The 24874-nt window shown below is 40.4% G+C and overlaps 1 protein-coding gene across 1 annotated transcript in view; it reads left to right on the plus strand.

The window, feature by feature from the left end:
• The window catches only part of SLX4IP (SLX4 interacting protein), a 209058-nt gene that overhangs the window by 3575 nt on the left and 180609 nt on the right, over positions 1–24874 (plus strand). The window contains 2 exon segments of the mRNA XM_065920869.1: positions 14970–15061; positions 16177–16232. Of these exon segments, the coding sequence (XP_065776941.1) occupies positions 16206–16232 (27 nt within the window). The 5' untranslated portion in view covers positions 14970–15061; positions 16177–16205.

Genomic DNA, 24874 nt, shown 5'->3' on the forward strand with positions numbered 1-24874 from the left:
CCTTCCTCAACACCGACCCCCACCCCTGCCCCACCAACGACCACCAGTATTTTCTCTGTATCTAAGTTTGATGTTTGTTTTGTTTTAGATTTCACAAAAAGTGGACCATATTATATTTGTCTTTCACTGTCTTACTTATTATACTTAGAAGAATGCCCATTCATGTTGTCGCAAAGAGCAGGATTTCCTTTCTTCATGACTGAATAACATTCCATTATATATATACCTACACCATAATTTCTTTATCCATTCATCTATCATGGACACTTAGGATGTTTCCCCTGTCTTGGCTATTGTGGTTAATGCTACAGTGAACATTGAGGTGCAGATACCTTTTCAAGTTACTGTTTTTCTTTTCTTCAGATAAATACTGTGAAGTGGAATCACCACATGATATGGTAGTTATATTTTTAATTTTTTGAGGAACCTCCATACTGTTTTCTACAGTGGCTAACCAATTTAAATTCCCATCCACAGGACACACGGGCTCCCTGTTTTTCACATCCTCACCAATACTTCAGTTCAGTCGCTCAGTCGTGTCTGGCTGTTTGCGACCCCTTTGACTGCAGCATGCCAGGCTTCCCTGTCCATCACCAACTCTTGGGGCTTGCTCAGACTCATGTCCATCGAGTCAGTGTGTCGTCCCCTTCTCTTCCTGCCTTCAGGCTTTCCCAGCATCAGCGGCTTTTCCAGTGAGTGAGTTCTTCGCATCAGGTGGCCAAAGTATTGGCCATCACCAACACTTAATTGTTGTCTTGTTGATGATAGCTGTTCTGACAAGTGTTTGATGACACCTTCTTGTGATTTTGATTTGCTTTTCTCTGGTGATTGGTAGATGAGAAAACTGGAGATTTGGAGGTGCTGAGTAGGCAATCTGAGATCATGTAAAAAGGTAGGATTTGAACGCATGTCGGTTTTACTAGAACCTGAGACCATGACTGCCTTGTGGGTCAGTTTCTGCCTGTTTTTGACAAAGTATTAAATAAAAATTAGATGTTGTTTTTAGTGAAGCAACCACACAGGGCCAGATGGGGATTTTCTGTGGGCCCCACAGGAATGGGAGGTCCAGAACTGGGGTTAGCTGACCACGTTAAGGGTATAGAGTGAACTGTGGACTTAGTTTTGGTGGGAAATTTCAGTATATGACCTACATTTAAAGAAAAAGATAAGAAAAAAAATCCTAATTATTTTTTTTGTCACTTGCTTTATTCTCCTGTTGTTTCCATTTGTTTTTTGTTTGTTTTTGTTTTCAAGTTCACTTTGGCATTCAGAATTATCTCATGAATAATAGGAAAATCTGATTTGCTATTTTTTTACACTGTAATTACCTTTTTAAATTTTATCAAAGTTGTTGTCAGCAAGATCTTTACTCATTTATCATTTTTCCTTGGTATTTTGTTAAAGTTTGTGATTCCTTCTTCATATTCTCCTTTTGTGTGTGTGTGATAAAATTAGATTGGGGGAGTAGGAGCAGCAGGTTATGAAATGATTTCTCATTTCTGAATTACAGTTGTTCCTTCATAAATTCTAGGGCCTTTGTTGTTTTAAGACAGTAGAAGAGAATATAACATATTCTTGGTAAAATTTGAAATCTGGAGATTAGAAGCCTAAAGCTAATTTCTGGTCTTTTAAATCTGGAGTAGGTGCTTTGGCTTGTGATGCAGACCAGCAGTGCTAGAGGGAAGACAAATGTGAATTTCAGAGTGCCTTGGATTTTCCCACAGAATAATCTGGAAGGTCACCAACTTTATTAGAGTTTATCTCTGCTTTGTATTTAAATGACAGGACAATCGTGATATTGTTTCTTCTACTTCCATTCCCTCCCCAAATTAATTTTCTTAAGGATTTTAGGATCTTTCCCTCTCCACTAAAAACACACATAAACACATATTTTTGGTGAGGTCAGATGCTATTGAAGTCTTTTTGTGAAAGAATGCCTGTTTTCAGGTCAGAGAAAATGGGTTCAAGAATGCAGGGTAGAGGATGAGATACTGTTTGTAAGACATATACTTTAACTTCTCAGTATGTTTATGAAAATTATATGCTTTGAGATATTTGGGAAATTGATCTTTTTGGAGCTTGTCCTGAACTTCTTAAAAACAGGGTGTAAAGTAAAAATTCCACTGCATGTAGACTCTAATTGGCAGCTCTGATAAAGCTTTTTAACATTTATGCTCTAAGCCCCAGGCCCTGAGCTTGCGTTCCCTCCTGAAAGTAATGCTAGGAGCCTAGGAAGGTAATTTTTTAAGGTGCGTGTTTGCTTTGTAAATGTGTGTGTGCACATTTATTTTTTAATGATTAGTAAAACAAGTCCAGAAAAACCCAAAGATATTCATGGATTAATTAATATAGAGGCTAATAATACCTTTTTCACTGAGATGACTGTAAGGATGTCAGTATTTTAAGGACAAAAACAGAAAGCACTGAAAACCTCACACTTACGACCTAAACTTCAACCAGGCTATCAGTTGCCCCTTATATTCAATACAAAACGCTTCCATCTTCTCTTCACATGTATATGCATCTCAGTTCCCTCAACTTTGGCTGCATGATGTATGTAAGTTAAGTGTTATTTGTGTATTGAAGTAGGATCCGAGTGCCTTGACCTCCTGTTGAGAGGGTTTAATATGGAATTTGGGATTTTGAGACCATAAAGATGTATTAGATTGATAGATATAAAGCTAAAACAGTAGCACAGTCTGTAGCCACTGATTTCAGTAACATCAGCAGACTCCACAGTTAGCAGACTGGCACTTACCTTTGCCCTGCTCCAGGTTATCACAGGGAATAAGAATGGCCCCTTCCTCAGGAAGTTCTGGTCAGGGGGAGGGGAGAGACTGAGGAGCAGAGTTAAGTGAGTGCAGGGGGTGTGGAAGGGGTGGGCTGGCCCAGAAAAGGGACCCTTTGCTCTGGGGATCCCTAGAGGGCTCCCGAAAAGCAGGTGGCAGCTCAGTTGGGTTTCCGAGGATAACGTGATCTTAGGAAGAGAGGACCTTCTCTAGTGTGACACGTATATGCATGCATATGTGCCGGCGGGACGTGCTGGCCCTGTGTGTTCAAGGTCCCATGCCCGAGTTGGCCTTGGAGCTGTGACAGTGCCTGAGCGGTGAGGTGGCGGGGCTCATACCTGCTCCAACACCTCGTGTGACGGTTTCGAGGCTGGAGAGGTGCCAGGATGGAGACCGGAGGTTCTTGGAGAGGCCCGGGCCCTTGAGGATGCCCAGCTCTTTGGGGTCTGAGACCTCCTGGCACCCCTGCTTGTGGTTATCCTCCTTGGGGGAGGCAGACGGGCTGTCTGCGGCTTCCTCTGTCCTGTCCCGGACGACAGGCGTTGAGAGGAGAGAGCACAGTGTGTGCTGCCCCCAGGCCCCCTGGCAAATGGCCTTTCTGTGTTTAGACTTCAGCTTCCTGGGGTTTTATAGAAGGACAGTGAAGGGCTTGCCCCTCACCACCCCAGGGTGGTCGTCAAGGCAGCAATAATGCAAGGGGTCAGTCAGAGACACCCACTGGCACCGCCGCTGCCTTGCCAGACCTGGGGAGACTCGGCAGGGAGGCTGGTGTGCGTTCTGGCACGTCGCTGCCCGTTCCTTCTGTTGGCCTGCTCTGTCATGAATACGCGTCCTTTGCTTTCTGCGCGTCTTACACATACCTTCTCTCAGTTTGTGGTTCTACCACAGCCATCCCCCCGCTGAAGTTTAATTTTTTAGGCCTTTTTGTTTTGAAATAATTACAGGTTTGCCCAAAGTTGGCATAAAAGTACATGGAGTCCCCTTTACCCATCACCCAGCTTCCTCCAGTGGTGACATCTTTTGTGACTAGAGTGCAGCTGTTAAAGCCAGAAAGCTGACGTTGGTACAATTTCCAGAGCTTATGAGATGGAACCAGTTTACATGCATTTGTGTAGTTGTTTTTAATCATGTGTTTCTATTCCTGTAACCAGCACCACAATCACAGTGTAGAATTCCATTGCCAGAGCTTCCTTCTGCAACTTCCCCATTCCTAACCTCTGGCAACCACGAACGTGGTCTTCACTTCTGTAATTCTGTTGTCTGAAGAATGTTCTGTGAGTGGGAGCATACTTTATATAACCTTTTCCGATTGTCTTTTTTCCCCTGAGGAGTATCCCCTTGAGATGATCCAGCCATGCTGTTGTGTGTGTCAGCGGTTCAGTTACGATTGCTGAGTGATGTCCCATGGTACAGATATGCCAGGTCTGTTTAACCACTCACCCACTGAAGGACACCTGGGCTGTTTCCAGGTTTTGGCGGTTATGAATAAAGTCACTATGAACATTTGGCTACAAATTTTTATGTGAGCCTAGGTTTTCATTTTTCTGGGGTGAATTACCAGGAGTGCAAAGTTTAGATTATGTGGTAAGTACATGGTTACTTTTGTAAGAAGCTGTCAACAATCTCTTTTCTAGAGTGGCTCTATGATCTTTACAGTCCTACCAGCAGTGTGGGAGAGATGCCTGTTCTTTGCATCTCCACCAGCATTTGGTGTTATCTGTTTGTTTGGTTTTTTTTAATTTATTTTATCTCTTTTTTATTAGCCATTCTGATAGGTATGTAGTGGTGTGTCATTGAGTTTTATTTTGCATTTCCCTGATGGCTCATAATGTTGAGTGTCTTTTTTTAACTGAAATATAGTCAGTGTTTACTGTTATGTATAGTCAAGCCGACAAAGGTCTGTATAGGCAAGGCTATGGTCTTGCCAGTGGTCAGGTACGGTTGTGAGAGCTGGATGATAAAAAAGGCAAAGTGCCAAAGAATTGATGCCTTCAAACTGTGGTACTGAGAAGACTCCTGAAGGTCCCTTGGACAGCAGGGAGATCAAACCAGTCAATCTTAAGGGAAATCAACCCTGAATACATGTTGGAAGGATTGATGCTGAAGGTGAAGCTCCAGTACAGTTGGCGCATTGGAAAAGTCCCTAATGCTGGGAGAGATTGAGGGCAAAGGAGAAGAGGGCATCAGAGGATGAGATGGCTGGATGGCATCACTGATGCAATGGATGTGAACTCGGGCAAATTTCAGGAGATGGTGAGGGACAGGGAGGCCTGGTGTGCTGCAGTCCATGGGGTTGCAAAGAGTCAGACACGGCTGGATGACTGAACAACAACTGTTTTGTCAGTTTCAGGTGTACTATATAATGATCCCTCATTTGCATACAGCATGAAATGATTCACGTGTCTTTCCACATGCTTATTTACCATGTTTGTGTTCTTTGCTGAGATACCTGGTCATGTCCTTTGCCCACTTTTTGGCTGGACTGGTTTTATTTTTTTACCTTTGAGTTTTGAGAGTTCTTTATATGTTCTAGTTTATAAGTTGTTTACTAGTTATGTGGATTGCAAATATTTTATTCTAGTCTGTAGAGAAGTTTTAATCTTAGTACTGCCAAATCTACCATTCTTTTTCTTTTTGAGTTATACTTCTTGTTTCTAGTTTTAAAATACCTTCCTTTCTCAGAGCTCATGAAAAACACTTTCTGAAAGCTGCTAATTTTTCACATTTGAGTTTTTAGCTCATCTGTAGTTGATTTTTATGTACTGTGTGAAGTAGTAGTCCAGTTTTCTTTTTTTCCAAATAGACAGACAGTTGTTGGACCACAGCTTGTTGAACGAATAGTCTGCTTATTTCCCACTGATGTGCCGCACTGCTCCCATCACCCGTTTCCATGAGCCCAGGGCCTTGTTTCTGGTCTGTGAAGTCTTCCTTCAGCCTGTTTGTTTCCCCTTTACCAGCACATTATCTGATTTACTCTGGCACTGTGGTGGTTTTGCAGTATCTGGTGAGACCGACTCCATTCATTGTTTTTCTTTTTTTTGTTTTCCTTCTCTCATGTTTCTTAGTCCTTTTTGTTCTTCAGATTCCCTGTTCAGGATTGTGGCTGGGATTGCATTAAGTTTGAAGAAAAATGTGATGAGGTCTGGCATGTGTCTTATTAAATTCATCTCTAGATATTTTAAATCTGTGGAATGCTAGTATGATGATATTTTCAGAAATCTACATCTGCTTGTCTCAAAGACATTGCTTTTAAGATTCATCAGTAAACATGTTTGCTACATTTTTTTTGGGGGGGGTAGATGCTTTTCTCACATTAACTTGTTTCTGTTCTGAGATTTCTAGTGTTTTCCTTTCCTGTTTTTTTTTTTTTATTTCTATTAAAATGATCTTGTGCTTTTATTTTGCTTCAGTTTTTAGTATGGTAATTGTCCTAGTATTAAACTGACCTTGCACTCCTTGGATAAACCTCACTTGGTTCTGAAGTATTTTTTTACATATTGCTCAGTTCAGATTGCTCCTGTTTGTTTAGGGTTCTCGCATCTAAGCTCAGGCATGGAGCTGGCTGTGATTCTCCCTTTCACAGTCTGCCCTTGCCCAGTTTCACTCTCCGGGCTTCACAGGGTGAGTTGCATGGTGGGAGGGTTCAGCATCAACCCTTCCAACATGTATTCAGGGTTGATTTCCCTTAAGATTGACTGGTTTGATCTCCCTTCACCCTCTTCTCTGGAATCATGTGTACATTTTGGCATTATTTGTTCCTGGAAGAGCTGCTGGATTTGGATCACAGAGGTTTAGAAATGGAGGAGACCTCAGAGGTCGGCCTGTCCAACAGCATTGTTCTCCTGAGGGAGAAAGAATTAAATGCTGAGACTCTAGTCCAGAAGGCCTGGTCCACTGTCTCAGGACTCGGCAGCCTTATCACTGTAGAAGCCCTACTCCTGACGTAAAGGTAACAGCCATTTTATTACCTGAGACAGGGCACAACGTCAGAGTCCACACAAATCCATAGGGATACCTGAAAACCATCCCATCAGTGTGACAAACTGGTCCCCTAGGTTTCTAGGGTCGTCGAGTTAAGTTAAAGAGCCGAGGGGGAAAGGGAGCCTTGGATGGCACTCTGACAGCTCGTGGAAAGCTGTGGGGACAGGCAGGAATTTCCTGGCTCCTCTGTGGGCAGCTCTGGGTAGGGACAACTCAGCGGGCCATAATACATGTATTGCCCTTTGTGATGACAGGTGATAATTTTCACCTGGAATATCAAAGAAATGTTCACTGTATGGTGTTTTTTATGAAAATCAATAAAGATTCAGTGTATTTTTTGGAAAAGTTCCCAGAAACAGCAAACATAAAAGAGTGTCAGTTCCTGTTTCAGGAATATTTCTTCATCCAGCAGCTTTGATAACCTGCTCCTTCCAGGGTGGATAAGTGTGCTTTCACCCATGTTTGGAAATTAGCAAATTGGTTGGTTCCTTTCATGCTTCAGCTCCTCCTGGAGTTCATCTCTAGCTCTGTGCATCATGCTGTAGTGAGGCAGAGGGAGTGTGCCTTATCTAAAGGACTTCGGCAGGTGTCAGGCTCAAGGTCTACACAGCTGCTGTCCAGATGCGTATGTGCTTTATCTTGGTGCCTGTCACATAGCGTGATGGTGAATTAAATTGATTCAGACCACATTTGCCTTAGCTATGAAGTCCCTTCCTCCCTTCCCCGCACCCCCCCCCCCCTTTCTGTCTCTTATCTGTCCCTCTATTTCTCTTTCTTTCTTTGATTAGCAGGAGAGAACCACCCTCCTGCAGTTTTATTTGAAGCCATGCTTTGTGTTGGGAACTTCTGCCTTGGCCAGGGGCCAGGGGAGGGAGGACACACCTCCCTTGGCAGCCCAGTTAGCCTTTGACCTTACAGTTCTGCAGGGGACAGATGGTGCTAGATGGCTCTCAGTGAGATGACCTGACTCTTCTCCTGCCCTCGATCTTCAGCTGTGAGACCCTGGCCTGATCCCCCAAGTTCTTATTAGGGGAATAGATCTCAGGCCTGGGAATAGATGGTCTGTAAGGGTGTCTTGTAGTCCTAAAATTGTTAGTTTTTTGAGATTGCAAACACTGTGGCAACAAGTGAAAAAAATTGCATTGAGAGGCAGAATGCCACATGGTATTAAAAATGGGTTAAAAATAAAAGTAAAGTTATACAGTTGCTTTTTATTTTATTTTTTTTGCATGCAGTCTGTTTTATACTAGAGATCTTATTATTTCATATAAAAATATGCCTTTCAGTTCTGGATTCTTACAGATCATATTTTTGAGACGGGGCTTTGATGATACTTTTTGAAGAATCCAGATCTTAAAACATAAATGCAGCTGCTCTTGCTCTACTGATTAAAGGGGGGAAAATGAGCATTTTAAGAGTCAGCTGGAACCTTATTGTGAATTGAAAATAAAACCTTCACTGTAGCATGGCTCTTAATCTATCTAACAGCAGATATGGTCTAAAGCTTTGCAATAGTCTTCTGTGTGGGACACCTGTCCTTCTGGAAAAGGAAGACATACTGGAAAACCAGTGTGTGATTAAAAATAATTAGATCGCACGTGCTTCAGATTTGGTTGGATACTTGTTGGCAGTACTCTTTTCCCTGTTCCTCTGTCTAACTGAACTACTAGTATCCTCTAAATATTCCCAAAGAGGGATTCCCTGAATTCTTAGCAGAAGTTATTCAAGCCTGGTTTAATATATTTAAAGGAGCTGACTGTGTGTTTATCTGGCTCAGATAATACAATATAATTTTAAAGATTTAACTAGTTTTCAGAACAACCTTTATGAATGTTGTTTTCAAACACATGTTCTTCACTTTCTAGAAAGTTATTTTTTCCATTTACACCTCTAGAAATGGGCTTGCTAAGATGAACTTCATTAAACATTCTAAAGCATATGCATTGCATTGTTCCGGGAACAGAAATGAATAGATTAAAATGAAATTAAAATGATTTAGGGTTAGGATAAAGAAAGATATTTTTGTCTATTTAAAATCAGAATCAAAGGTTATAAGATTTCTTTAAAAATTTCCCATTGACTAAGTAATAATAACTGTTAACACTCATCAAGGGCCTACTGTTTATAAATGGTTGAGACTGTTTTCATGTACTTAGTCCTTTCAGTAATTTTAAGTTAGGTATTGCTACCCTGTTTTATAAATAAGGAATCTTGGATTCAGAAATAAGCGCTTTTCTTCTTTGCCATCATGGTTTATTGCGGGGTACTGACTGTAGCTCTCTGTGCAGGCAGCATCACGTTGTCGCTTCCCCACTCAGGCGTGCGCTCGCGTCTGCTCGGCCCAGAGCCCCGGTCCGTCCCTCCCCAGCCCTTTCTCCCCCTGCGACCCTCAGTCTCTTCTCTGTCTCTGAGTCTGTTTTGTAGGTAAGGCCACTTGTGTCGTATTTTAGATTCCACAAGTGAGTATTTGTCTTGCTCTTTCTGACTTACTTCACTTAGTATGATAATCTCTAGGCCCATCCAAGCTTTGCGGATGGTGTTATTTCCTTCTTTCTTATGGCTGAGCAGTAGTCTGTTGTATGTATGTACCACAGCTTCTTTATTCATTCGTCTGTCAGGGATCATCTAGGTTACTTCCATGTCTTGGCTGTTGTAAATAGTGTTGCTGTGAACATAGAGGTGCGTGTACCTTTTTTAGTTATAGGTTTGTCCGGATAGATATATATTAAAAAATGGGATTGCTGAATCATGTGGTAGTTCTATTTTTAAATTTTTAAGGAACCTCAGTACTGTTTGCCATAGTGAATGCACCAATTTACATTCCTACCAGTAGTGTAGGAGGGTTCCCTTTTCTCCACACACTCTCCAGCATTTGTTATTTGACTTTTTAATGATAGCCATTTTGACAGGTGTGAGGTGGTACCTCATGGTAGTTTTGATTTGCATTTCTCTAATAATTAGTGATATTGAGCATCTTTTCATGTGCATATTGGCCATCTGTATGTTTTCTTTGGAGAAATGTCTGTTGAGGTCTTCTGCCTATTTTTTGATTTTTTTTTTCAGTATTGAGCCACATGAGCTGTTTGTAAAATAAGTGCTTTTCTTATAATAAAACCAGAATCCCTGAAACTGCCCTGTGCAGGTGATCTAAACAGACAGATAATTCCACACACAAGACTCGTGAGTTAGGGCGTCCTTCCCACCCCATTCCTTCCTCCACAGCAGCTCTCTCCAGCTTGCTCTGCAGGTTGGAGCAGAATTTAGCATGTAAGAATTGGATCTGTATCCATAGGGGAGGGGGGTAGGGATGGGAAGGGATGAAGGGGGAGTTTGGGGTTAACATATGCAAGCTGTATATATACAACAGGTAAATAACAAGGGCCTGCTGTATGGCACAGGGACCTGTATTCAGTATTGTGTGATGAGCCGTAATGGAAAGGAATATAAAGAAAGAATGTGCATGTGTGTATAAATGAGTCATCGTGCTGTACATCAGAAGCTAACACGACATTGTAAATCAGCTGTATACTTAAAAAAGGAGATGAGTCCTTATCACTGAATTTCATGCTGTATCGCTGCTTGATGATTACTGTTGTGGTTGTGTAGATTGTTGTTGTTATTGGCTTTAGGCTTTGTTTCTAAAACATTCCATTAAGATTAAAGGGAGCTCCCTTCAACCTCTGTGTCCCTACCACATACATACACACACATTTTCCATCCTTTTAATTTTGTTGAGAGCATAGTACTGTTTAGGCCAATATTTAGTGTTTATTATCATGATTATAATGCTAGTCATGACTGAACTGTGTGTATGTGAAGTACTCTTTACTTCTTATTTTCTGCATACTTTTTCTTTATCCTGGAATCAGCAATCACTTAGTATTATTTAGTTGCTTTGCAAACACCTGTCCTAATTCAATTTCATGTTCCATACTGGTTGTTTGAAGTTCATCTGCATGTGCCCAGACACTTCCTGAAGAGGCCTCTCCTGGACAGTGGTTCTCTGCTTGTCTAGCCCATGAGTCCCAGGCAGGGATCTGCTTTCATCAGATCAAGGGATTTCCTCTGCCTTTTGCCTATCTCAGCCTTCCTTTTTCCTGTGTCTTCCCTTTTTCAGGGTCAATTTCCTCATTTTGGTGAAGCACATCTTTAGTAGCTCACTGAGAAAGGATGCACAGAATATACATTTTTTAAAACCTTGCGCATCTAAATATGTTTTCACCCTCACCCCTTTGTGTTAAAATGTAGTTGGAGTTTGAAAACAATTTTCTTCAGATTTTGGGGGATAGTCTTCCGTTACCTTTTAGCTTCCAGAGTTGCTTTGGGTAGTTTGGAGCCAAATATTCTCTTCCCATCCCCCTCCTCCCAACTCACCCACTCCCTCAACTCACCCTCCTGTACACATACTTTAAAATCCTTTTTTCAACAATGTCTGAAATTTTCCTGTGATATATGCCCTGATATGTGTTTGTTTCAATCCTAATTTTTACATGTTGGTACTTCTGTACTGGTCCTTTAGTTTTTCATTTATTCTCTCTTATTTTTCATCTTTATTATTTCTGAAGTTCCTGGATGACTTAGTCAATTTGATCCTTTGGACCTTCTGTTAAGTTTTTAAATTTCATTTATCATAGTTTTAGTTGTTTTCCAGAAGCTCCTTTTACTTATTTTTTTATGTTTTTATTTTTTTATTGAAAGATAATTGCTTTACAGAATTTTGTTGTTCTCTGTCAAACCTCAGCATGAATCAGGCATAGGTACACATATATCCCCTCCCCCTTGAACCTCCCTCCCATCTCCCTTCCCATCCCACGCCCTAGGTTGATACAGAGCCCCTGTTTGAGTTTCTTGAGCCTACAGCAAATTCCTGTTGGCTGTCTATTTTACATACGGTAATGTAAGTTTCCGTGTTACTCTCTCCATACATCTCACCCTCTTCTCCCCTCTCCCCATGGCCATAAGTCTGTTCTCTATGTCTGTTTCTCCATTGCTGCCCTGTAAGTAAATTCTTCAGTACCATTTTTCTAGATTCCGTTTATATGCATTAGAATATGATATTCATCTTTCTCAGAAGCTCCTTTAAAAAAAATTAATTGATGTGTAATATCTTCTATCCTGCTGATATCAGTGAAAGTTTCTTTCTCCTTGCATAGTCTGGGTTTCAGCCAAGTAGTTTTTTTTCTGTTTTTCTTTCATAATAGAGTTTTTCCTTACATGGTAGATGATATGTCGTTGTTTGTGTGTATTTGGGAGTGGGACCCTAGGAGATGGAAGTTAGTTCTGCACACAGATGTGGAGTTTGTGGGTGTGACCTTCACTTTAGAACCATCTGTCTTGACTGTTTGCTTGGGGAACCCCTGATGTCGGTACTGTTAGATCCCATTCCCTGAGAGAGGAGGTTTCAGCCTTCTATTTGGAGACGAAGGCAGGATAGAGGAGTGTGTGAGTCAGGCTTCTCCAGAACCAATAGAAGATATAAATCCACACACACGTGTGTGTATATACATGTGTTTATTAAAGGAGTTGGCTCATGGAATTTTGGAGGCTGAGAAGTCCTAAGATACACTGTTTGTAAGCTGGGGACCCAGAAAAACTAGTGGTGTGATTCAGTCCAAGTCCAAAGGCTCAAGAACCAGGAGTGCTCATGTCCAAGGTCAGGAGAAGATGAATGTCCCAAATCAGACAGATCTTGAATTCACTCTTCCTCTACCTTTTTGTTCTATTCTGACCCTCAGTAGACTGAATGATGCCCACCCACATGGGGGAGGGTCATCTGCTTTACTCAGTTCATAAATTCAAATGCTAATCTCTTCTAGAAGCCCCCTTACAGACATAATGTCTGACATAATGTCTGTTAGTTATCTGGGCATCCCTTAGCCCAAACAAGTTGACAGTTAGCTATCATAAGGGGCATATGAACTGCCCATGAATTTCTCTTTTTTTTCAGTGGGATACTCCCCACTATATGCTGCACCTGGTATTTTCCAGACCAGAGATCCTCTGTCTTACTTTCTCCAGAAAATAATTCTCTAGACTTCTGCAGGGTGAAAAGAGCAGTTGCTTGACTGTGCTCAGTAAAAGGTATAAGAATTCGATTCCTTTTTATTGCCAAATAATATTCCATTGTATGTATATATCATTTTGTTAAGCATATAGCAATATAAGCTTACCTCAGAAAACAAGAAAGATCTCAATTACTGTGTTATGTTTATCCATTCATCATTTGATGGGCATCTGGGTTGCTTCCACTTTTTTGGTTATTATGAATAATGCTGCTATGAACATTCCTGTATAAAAGTTTGTGTGAACATATGTTTTTATTTTCCTAGGTACATATGTAGGAGTGGAAGTGCTGAATCATATGACAATTCCATGTTTACCTTTTTGAAGAATTGCCAAATTATTTTCCAAAGAGTGTCTAACATCTTACATTTCTCACCAACTATTTATGAGAGTTCTAATCAATCCCTGTCTTTGTCAACAAAAGTTCATGTCTTTGTTTTTTGTGTTTTAGCCATCTTAGTGGGTGAAAAGTGGTGTATCATTGTGGTTTTGATTTTTTACTCAATAACTAGTAATTTTGAGCTTATTATTTGTGCTTATAAGGCCATTTGTATATCTTCTTTGGAGAAATGTCTGTTCAGATATTTGATCCACTTTAAAACTGGTTTATTCACTTTTCTATTGTTGTTCTAAGTGTTCTTCATGTGTTCTGGACAGGAGTCCCTTACTTGAGATGTGGCTTGCAGATATTCTCTCCCATTCTGTGAGTTGTCTTTTCAAGTTCTTGATAGTGTCCTTTAAAGCACTCAGGTTTTAAATTTTCATGAAATCTGATTTAACAGTTTTTTTTCTTCCATGACTTGTGCCTTTGGTATGTATCTAAAAAATTATTGCCTTACACAATATCAGTGATGCAGTGGTAAAGAACCTGCCTGGCAATGCAGGAGATGCAGGAGACAGGGGTTTAATCCTGGGTTGGGAAAGCCCCATGCAGGACGAAATGGCAGCTCACTCCAGTGTTCTTGCCTATGAAATTCCATGGACAGAGGGGCCTGGCAGGCTATATAGTCCATAAAGTCGCAAAGAGTTGGACATGACTGAGCATGCACATGTGTAAGTTCATAAAACTTCTGCCTATGTTTTCTTCTAAGAGTTTATAATTTTAACTCTTACGTTTAGGTCTTTGATCCATTTAGAGTTCATTTTTTATATAGTGGAACATAGCGGTCCAACCTTGTTCTTTTGCATGTGGATACTCAGTTGTCACAGAACCATTTGTAGTAAGGACTGTTTCCCCATTAAATTGTCATGGTACATAGGTTAAAAATCAACTGAAGATAAATGTAAGGATCTGTTTTTGAACTTTCAGTTTTATTCCATTGATTTATATGACTTTTATGCTAGCTAGTACAGTACCACACTACTTTGATTGCTTTGTAGTAAGTTTTCAAATGGGGAAGTATAAATTCTTCGATTTTGTTCTTTTTAAAGATTATTTTGCCGACTACAGAGGTCTTATATTTTTATACAAATTTTAGGATGAGATTGTCAGTTTCTATAAGGTCAGCTGAGATTTTGATGGAAATTATGTTATAGATTGATTTGGGATGTATTGTCATGTTAACAAAATTATTAAATATTCCAATTTATGAATATAGGATATCTGTCCATTTACTTAAGTTTTAAATTTCTTTCAATAATATTTTATGGGTTTCGTTGTATAAATTTTACTGGGTTTTTTGTTAAATTTTTTGTTAAGTATTCTGTCTGACATTATTTTCAACATACTTCTTTTCTTAATTTCCTTTCAGGATTATTCATTGCCAGAATATAGAAATGTAATTAATTGTTTAATATATTTACATCTTATAACCTTAGTTCATATGCTTTGTAATTCTAGTAGTTTTTTTTAAAAAAATTCTTTAGGATTTTCTACATATAAGAACATGTTATTCGTGAACAGAGGTAGTTTTATCTCTTCTTCCCAGTCTGGATGCCTTTTATTTATTTTTCTTGCCTAATTTCCCTGGCTAGTACCTCTGATACAATGTTGTGTGGAAGTAGCAAGAGCAGACATCACTCCTCCTCAAGGAGGAGAAAGCATTTAGTTGTTCGTGATTTAGTATGATTTTAATCGTGGGTTTTTAGTAATGGATTTTCTTTTTTTCTCTTTTGGATGCACTGCATGGCTTGCAGGATCAGAGCTCCTTGACCAGTGACTGAATCCCAGCCCTCGGCAGTGATAGCAGAGAGGTCTAACTACTGGGCCTTCAGGGAATTCCCTAGGTGTGAGTTTTTTATAGATGTTCTTCACCAGGTTGATAATACTTCCTTCTATATTCCTAGTGTGTGGATTTTTTTGACTAAAAACTGTTGGGTTTTGTTATTTATTTCTAAATTTGAGGTAATGGTGTGGTTTTTCTTTTATTCTATTGATATAGTAAAGGTTGCATGCTCTTCCTTCAGATTTATATCTAGTAAAGAATGTAACCATTTGGGGTTCCTGGGTGGCACAGTGGTAAAGGACCCACCTGCAATGCAAGATGCGGGTTCCATCCCTGGGTTGGGGAGACCCCCTTGAGTAGCAAATGGCAACCCACTCCAGTGTTCTTGCCTGGAAAATTCCATGGACGGAAGAGCCTGGTGGGCCATAGTAAATAGGGTCGCAAAGAGTCGGACACGACTGAGCACCATGATGATGATAGTATATTATACAGATTGGTTTCAGATGTTAGACCAGTCTTATATTCCTGAGATATATGTATTGTGGTCATGATATATAATCCTTTTTATATGTTGCTGGTTTTGGTTTGTAGTATTTTGTTGAATACGGGTATGTAGTTTTCCTTTCTTCTGATATTTCTTTTTGGTATTGGTGTGTGTGTGCATGCCAAGTTGCTTCAGTCGTGTCTGACTCTTTGCAACCCCACGGACTCCTTTGTTCATGGGATTCTCCAGGCAAGGATACTGGAGTGGGTTGCTGTGCCTTCCTCCAGGGAATCTTCCCGACCCGGGGATTGAACCCACATCTCCTGCATTGGCAGATGGATTCTTTACCACCTGGCCACCTGGGAAGCCCCTTGGTATTGGTATCAGGATGTAACTAGCCTCTTAGGATGATTTGAGAATTTTTCTTATGCTTCTTTTAAAGGGTCTGTGAAGGACTGATATTAATTCTTTAAACATTTGGTACAATACATCTGGGCCTCTGCCTTTCTTTGTGAGCAGATTTTAAATTGCTAATTCAATATAATATTTTTGTTAAGACCAGTTGTAAGTGGGCATTCATCTTGTAAAAATACATATTGATATTTGATTCTTTAGCCAACCTTTCTCTGATTATAATATCCAAATAGAAATTTTAATATACCTACTCATAACTTTCTTTTTTCTTTTGTTAAAGGTCTGTAATTATTCTGGAACCAGTAAACCATGGCATCAAAGAAATTTGCTGTTAAAGTAAGCATTGCTTAATAGCTTTCTTTAAAATGATTAATCACTTTTTAATATAACCAGGTCCTGTGTTAATTGAAAATAGAAGCCCTGAACTTTCCTTCTGCTTTTTAAATTTGGGAGACCACTGAAAACTTGAAGTTGGTGATTGAAAATTGAAAATGAGAAAATGAATAATTCATATGGTCATGGCAGTTTCTTGATTAAAGTCTTTTGTAAATGCCTTTGGGGCTAACTTGGTCCTTAATGTTAGAAATTACGATTCACATTGCATGCCCATGACATGATTTTTGATTATGACAGAGCAGGAAAAGAAAAGAGGCAGGCAGCCAGTGCTGCACCTGAGTGAATCCCAGGAGCTAGTCCTCCTGCCTCATTGCCTTCCTTTGTTTTCCTCTCATAAACATCTCTTCTTTATTTGTTGATGACTGGGTCTGAGACCTTTCCCTGTGAGGGAAGAGTCACCTGAGAGGGGAAAGAGAGGAGAATTGATAAATAGTGACTATGATTGACCCTCCAGGTTGTGCAGCCAGGGGTCCTGCCTTCCAGCAACTACAGGTTCAGTCTCCCGAGAGGGACCACTGCATGAAGGATGCTTTCATATATGTGTACTCTTTAGGGCATGTTCTCTATGCTAGTGTTTCATTAAACAGAAATTCAAAGCATCAAATCACACGAATTCTAGTGGTTGCTAACCAGATCAGATACTATATAATATTGTAGTCATGTCTTACTTTTATTAAGTCAGTGCTCATTTAGATTTACAACATATTTATAAATTTCATCACTTACAATTATTTCTGTATATTTGTATATTCTGTATGTAGTGTTTCTTTCTGTGAGAGATTATAAGGTGAATTTTCACTATTTGTCTGTCTAGAAATGTATTTGGTTTTCCTCTAGAGAATAAAGTTTGTTTAGAATTTCAAGTTGCACATCGTTTCTCCTCAGCACTTTCAAGGCATCTTCTCTTGTCTTCTGAAATCTCTTACTGCAAGTGAGAAATGTTTTAATTATCAGTTGATACTAAAAAAAACCCCTTAAAATATAGTGACTTGAAACTCAAGCTGTTTTACTTACTCTCAGGATTCTGGAGGTCGCCAGATAAAAACCAGGTCGCTTTTTCCGTTTGGTGTTGACTGGGGCTGCAGTCATCTGGGGACTCAGGGCAGCTGGTGGGTTGAAGCTGACGACTCTCATGGCTGATTGTGCTGGAATCTCACCTGGGCTGTTAATGTGGCCCTTCATTTCTCATTCAGGTGGCTGCGCAGTATGGCTTGGGCTTCTCCTAGCTTGGTGGCTGAGTTTTGAGGGATGGCGTCCCAGGGCACGAGTTGCGGGAAGAAGGAAGTGTAATTTGTCCGATCCTTGAAGACCTGGGCTCAGAAGTCTCAGATGCATTTCCTCCACTTTCAGTTGGTCAGAGCACTCAGAGGTCAGCTCCAGGGAAGATGCAGCTCTTGATGTGAGAAGCAGCTTGTGCTCACAGGGAGGGGAGTCGCTGAGGGTGCATCGGTGGAGACAAGTCAGCTCAGAAATCTACTTGTGATTCCTTTCTCTGTTACCTTGCTTATCAGGCTATCTTGGTTCTCTGGTTACTTTTAAGATTTTATCTTTGTCGTTGATAATCTACAGTTTCCCTGTGAAATCATGAGATATAGACTTATTTTTATTTATCTGACTGAAGATGCAGTGTGCGTCTTCGTTTGGAAGAGTCAAGTCTTGCATCAGTTTTGGGAAGTTTTGGCTTTTTTCTCTCCTAGTACTGCTCGTCTCTGTTCTCTCTGTTTTATTCTCAAAAAACCAAGATCATGGCATCCGGTCCCATCACTTCATGTCAAATAGATGGGGGAAGCAATGCAAATAGTGACAGACTTTATTTTCTTGGGCTCCAAAATCACTGTGAATGGTGACTGCAGCCTTGAGATTAAAAGATGTTTGCTCCTTGGAAGAAAAGCTATGACATACCTAGACAGGGTATTAAAAAGCAGAGACATTTCTTTCCCAATAAAGGTTTGTCTAGTCAAAGCTATGGTTTTTCCAGTAGTCATGTGTGGATGTGAGAGCTCGACCATAAAGAAGGCTGAGTGCCAAAGAACTGATCGTTTTCAACTGTGGTGTTGGAGAAGACTCTGGAGAGTCTCTTGGACAGCAAGGAGATCAAACCAGTCAATCCTAAAGGAAATCAACTGTGAATATTCATTGGAAGGACTGATGCTGTAGCTGAAGCTCCAATACTTTGGCCAACTGATGTGAAGAGGTGACTCATTAGAAAACACCCTGATGCTAGGAGAGATTGAAGGCAGGAGAAGGGGAAGACAGAGGATGAGATGGTTGGATGGCATCATCAACTCAATGGACATGAGTTTGAGCACACTCCTGGAGATGGTGAAGGACAGGGAATCCTGGCGTGCTGCAGTCCTTGCAAAGAATCAGACATGACCGAACCTCTGAACGACAGCAATTCTTCTGGAACTCTTAAAACTTGTTGGATAGTCGTGTCTAATTGTTTCTTATGTGCTGGAGGGTGATGTTAACTCATCCAAGAGTGAACCCTTGCAGGCTCTCCATTCAGAAAAGGACTAGGCCTCTTGCAAAACTTCGCCCAAACTGACTGTGATCCATTTGGGCAGACAGTCCTCATCAGGTGTGAAGCTTGGGCCCAGGCACCTGATTATGCCAGAGTTAGTCTGTTGATTTCCAAAGCAGTCACAAGGCTGTTACGAGTCCTGCTACCAGATTGCTCAATCTCACAGCTGCACCAGGTGGCGCTAGTGGTAAAGAACCAGCCCACTTGATCTCTGGGTTGGGAGGATCCTCTGCAGGAGGAAATCGCTACCCACTCCAGTATTCTTGCCTGGGAAATCCCATGGACAGAGGAGCCTGGCGGGCTGCAGTCCATGGGGTCGCAGAGAGTCACAATTTAGAGACTGAACAACAGCAACAGCAAAATATTTTCAGAATCTTTAAAAAAAAAGATACATCACAGACATAGATGTGTTTCCACTGTTACTTACTGTTTGAAATACATGGTGGAAAGACCTACAAGCCCGGCCCTGCAGAGCCGTGGGGTGGTTTCAGGTTTACTTCTGCTGGAGCCATTGGTGCTGTGGTGGTTTTGGACCAGGTTTATGTTCATTTCAGGGCTTGGGATTCTACCACCTGTGGGCCGTCTGACTTTGTAGGCCACAACCAAGTGTGGCACGAGCCTCGTGCTTTCAGCCTTTTCAGCTCTTGTTCTCGCTCTTCTGCCTTCCCCTCCCCTTTCTCAGAACCCTAGGTGGGGGCAGGCTTCCATGCTGCTTCCCTTGGCCAGGGAGCAGAGAGGTTTTTGCATTTTCATGAAGGCCACAGTTTCTCAAGAGAAAGAAGGAAAAGCTCTCATGAATAGCTTTTATTCCAAGAAATTGTCGACAAACTTATCCACATGAGCCAGAGTGTATTATATATCTCCAAATTGAGTATTTATTTCTATAATATTTCTGTTTCAGGCTTTGTATTATGTCTTAAGCTTGTGTGAAGAGCTCAAAGTTGGAGTTCTCCATGACTCATGATTTAACTGGAATCAGCTTATTCCCGACTCCTCTCTCTTTTTTTCCTACCCCCTTTGGGCATTAGGATGCCAGCTCTCAGCTATCCTGGCTTCCAGGTACTCTTGACAACCAGGCTTGAACCTTTCAAAGGCATGATTATTTTTTTTTCAGCTTGAGAGAATTATCATTGACATATAACCCTGTGTAAATTTAAGGTGTACAGTGTGTTGGTTTGAGAAACATATAAATTGCAAAATGTTTATTTACTATAATGTTTGGTTAGCAAACATATCCTTCACATAATTACTGTTTTCTTGTTATGGTGACAACATTAGAGCTTTACTCTCAAATATATGGTACAGTGTTGTTAACTATAGTCACCAGGTTGTATATTAGATCCCTGGAACTTTGTTGTTTTTTAGTCACTAAGTCATGTCCTAGTCTATTGTGACCCCATGTACTGTAGCCTGCCAGGCTTCTCTGCATGGGATTTTCCATGCAAGCTTATCTTATAACTGAAAGTTTCTAGCCTTAAACCAATATCACCTCATTTACCCCACCCCCTCAACCTCTTGCAACCACCACTCTACCCTATTTCTGTGAATTCAAAGTTTAAAGAGTCCGCATATAAGTGAAATCATACGGTATTTGTCTTTCTCTAAGTTACTACACTTAGCATAATGTCCTCAGGGTCTATCTTGTTGCAAATGGCAGAATTTTCCTCTTCTCTATGGTTGAATAATATTCCAGTGTATGCATACACATTTTCTTTATTCATTCGTGCGTGAATGGACATGTAGGCTGTTTCCATGTCTTCACTATTGTGAATAATGCTGCAGTGAACACAGGAGTGCAAATATCTCTTCAAGATAATGATGTCATCAACATTGTTAATAGGCTAGACCCCAATACAAAATAGAAAGTTAAAAATAAATGTAGTAGTGATTAAAAAAAAAACAGCTATTTCATATCCTTCAGTTATAATCCCAGGAGTGGGATTGCTGGATCATATGGTACTTTTATTTGAAAATTTTTGAGGAACCTCTATTTTCTCTAGTTGTATCACCAATTTAAATTCCCACCAGCCGTATACCAGGGCTCCCTTTTCTCCACATTCTCACCAGCATTTGTCTTTTTTCATAATAGCTACAATAGCTTGTGTGGTTATAGCTCGTTGTGGTTTTTATTTGCCTTTCCAAAGGAAGGATATCAACTAATACTGTTAGGGATTTTTTAATTTTATTAGTCTTTTCAGAGAACCAGCTTTTGGCTTTGATTTTTTTTTTTTTTTCTCCCTGTAGGGTACTTGTTTTCTGTTTTATTGATTTATTTCTTATTTCCTTCCTTCTATGTTCTTTGAGTAAATTTGTCCTTTTTCTAGCTTCTTAAGGTGGAAGTTTAAACCATTGATTTTGAACCTTTCTTTTTTTCTAATATATGCACTTAACGCTACAAATTCCTAAGCACGTACTTCAGTTCAGTTGTTCAGTCGTGTCCAACTCTTTGTGACCCATGAACTGCAGCATGCCAGGCCTCCCTGTCCATCACCAACTCCCAGAGCTTGCTCAAACTCTTGTCCATCGAGTCAGTGATGCCATCCAACCATCTCATCCTTTGTTGTCCCCTTCTCCTCCCACCTTCAATCTTTCCCAGCATCAGGGTCTTTTCCAGTGAATCAGTTCTCTGCATCAGGTGGCCAAAGTATTGGAGTTTCAGCTTTAGCATCAGTCCTTCCAGTGAACACTCAGGACTAATCTCCTTTAGGATGGACTGGTTGGATCTCCTTGCAGTCCAAGGGACTCTCAAGAGTCTTCTCCAACACCACAGTTCAAAAGCATCAATTCTTTGGCACTCAGCTTTCTTTATAGTCCAACTCTCCATGTATAGTCCAACTCTCCATGTATAGTCCATCCATACATGACTACTGGAAAAACCATTGCTTTGACTAGATGGACCTTTGTCAGCAAAGTAATGTCTCTGCTTTTTAACATGCTGTGTAGGTTGGTCATAGCTTTTCTTCTAAGGAGCAGCCATCTTTAATTTCATAGTTGCAGTCACCATCTGCAGTGATTTTGGAGCCCCCCAAAGTAAAGTCTGACACTGTTTCCACTGTTTCCCCATCTATTTGCCATGAAGTGATGGGATCGGATGCCATGATCTTCAGTTTTGAATGTTGAATTTTAAGCCGACTTTTGCAATCTTCTCTGTCACTTTCATCAAGAGGCTCTTTAGTTCTTCTTCACTTTCTGCCATAAGGGTGGTGTCATCTCCATATCTGAGGTTACTGATATTTCTCCCAGCAATCTTGACTCCAGCTTGTGGTTCATCCAGCCCGGTATTTTGCATGATGTACTCTACATGGAAGTTGAATAAGCAGGGTGACAATATACAGCCTTGATGTACTCCTTTCCTGATTTGGAACCAGTGTGTTGTTCCTGTCCAGTTTAACTATTGCTTCTTCACCTGCATACAGATTTCTCAGAGGGCAGGTCAGGTGGTTCGGTATTCCCATCTCTTTCAGAATTTTTCACAGTTGGTTGTGATCCACACAGTCAAAGGCTTTGGCGTAGCTAATAAAGCAGAAGTAGATGTTTTTCTGGAAGTCTCTTGCTTTTTCGATGGTTCAATGGATGGTGGCAATTTTATCTCTGGTTCCTCTGCCTTTTCTAAATCCAGCTTGCACATATGAAAGTTCATGGTACGTGTACTGTTGAAGCCTGGCTTGGAGAATTTTGAGCATTGCTTTGCTAGCATGTGAGATGAGTGCAGTTGTGCAGTATTTTGGACATTCTTTGGTACTGCCTTTCTTTGGGATTGGAATGAAAGCTGACCTTTTCCAGTCCTGTGGCCACTGCTGAGTTTTACAGATTTGCATATTGAGTGCAGTACTTTCACAGCATCATCTTTAGGATTTGAAATAGTTCAACTGGAATTCCATCACCTCCACTAGCTTTGTTCTTAATGATGGTTCCTAAGGCTTACTTGACTTCACACTCCAGGATGTCTGGCTCAAGGTGAGTGATCACACCTTCATGGTCATGTGGGTCATGAAGATATTTTTTATACAGTTCATCTGTGTATTCTTTCCATCTGTTCTTAATGTCTTCTGCTTCTGTTAGGTCCACACCAGTTCTGTCCTTTATTGAGTCCATCTTTGCATGAAATGGTCCCTTGGTATCTCTAATTTTCTTGAAGAGATTTCTAGTCTTTCCCATTCTGTTGTTTTCCTCTATTTCTTTGCATTGATCACTGAGGAAGGCTTTCTTATCTCTCCTTGGTATTCTGCATTCAAATGGTATATCTTTCCTTTTCTCCTTTGCCTTTTGCTTCTCTTCTTTTCTCAACTATTTGTGAGGCCTCTTCAGACAGCCATTTTGCCTTTTTGCATCTCTTTTTCTTGGGGATGGTCTTCATCCCCGCCTCCTGTACAATGTCATGAACCTTGGTCCATAGTCCTTCAGGGACTCAGTCTGTCAGGTCTAATCCCTTAAAACTATTTCTCACTTCCATTTGTTAAGCACCTGCTTCCATCTGTTTGTCAAGCACGTACTTATTTGTATCCTTTTGCTTTAATAAAGATGCAGTTCAAGTAGAAATTTTGCTTTGATTCATATCAAAATATTTTCTAATTTTCATATTGTTTCATTTGATTAATGGGTTATTCAGGTGTGTAGTTTCTAAGTATTTGGAAATTTTTCAAAACTCATTTAGTTATAGATGTTTTGCATAATTCCTCTATTTTGGTTAATATTCTATAAACACTTAAATAATCTGATGATTGTTATGTACATTAAACTATGTATCTGACTCATGTCAAGTTTGTTAAATGTGTTGTATAAATTTGCTATGTGTTTACTGTATTTTGTCTACTTGTTTAATCAGCTGGAAGTGCTGTGTTAAAATTTCCAACTATGATTTTAGATTTGTATATTTGTCCTTTTGTTGATATTTGCTTTGTATATCTTGAGGGCTTCCCTGGTGACTCAGTGGTAAAGAATCCACCTGCCAGTGCAGGAGATATGGGTTTGATCCCTGGGTGAGGAAGATCCCTGGAGAAAGAAATGGCAACCCACTCCAGTATTCTTGCCTGGAGAATCCCCATGGACGAGGAGCCTGGTGGGCTCTACAGTCCATGGGGCCACAAAGAGTCGGACACAACTTAACAGCTAAACAACAACATTATCTTGGAGCTGTATTAATAGATATATACAAATTTATCATTGCTTTTTCTGTTGAATAGAATCTTTAATCAATATGAAATATCTCTTTTTTATTTCTAGTCATAGTTACCCTAGAGTCTACTTGTCTGATATTAGAATTTGGCATTTTCCAGCCAAATACCTGGGACCCCACTGGATTCCTGAAGACCAGTAGTCATTCATTGCCACCCATGTAAGGAAAGTTTTTAATCAGCATTTTCTTGTCTGTTCTTAATTATGAATGGACAAAAGAGACCACCATAGATTTAAGGATAACTTGAGAAACAGAATTCCAAAGAATAGCAAGGAGAGATAAGAAAGGCTTACTCAGTGATCAGTGCAAAGAAATAGAGGAAAACAATAGAATGGGAAAGACTAGAGATCTCTTCAAGAAAATTAGAGATACCAAGGGATCATTTCATGCAAAGATGGGCTCAGTAAAGGACAGAACTGGTGTGGACCTAACAGAAGCAGAAGATATTAAGAAGAGGTGGCAAGAATACACAGAAACTGTACAAAAAGGATCTTCACGACCCAGATGCTCATGAAGGTTTGACCACTCACACTCACCTAGAGCCGGGCATCCTGGAATGTGAAGTCAGGTGTGCCTTAGGAAGCATCACTATGAACAAAGCTAGTGGAGGTGATGGAATTCCAGTTGAGCTATTTCAAGTCCTAAAAGATGGTGCTGTGAAAGTACTGTACTCAATATGTCAGCAAATTTGAGAAATTCAGCAGTGGCCATGGGACTGGAAAAGGTCAGTTTTCATTCCAATCCCAAAGAAAGACAATGCCAAAGAATGCTCAAACTACTGCACAATTGTACTCATCTCACACACTAGTAAAGTAATGCTCAAAATTCTCCAAGCCAGTCTTCAGCAATACATGAACTGTGAACTTCCAGATGTTCAAGCTG

Source organism: Muntiacus reevesi, chromosome 2 (genome assembly GCF_963930625.1).
Source record: "Muntiacus reevesi chromosome 2, mMunRee1.1, whole genome shotgun sequence".
Taxonomy (NCBI): domain Eukaryota; kingdom Metazoa; phylum Chordata; class Mammalia; order Artiodactyla; family Cervidae; genus Muntiacus; species Muntiacus reevesi.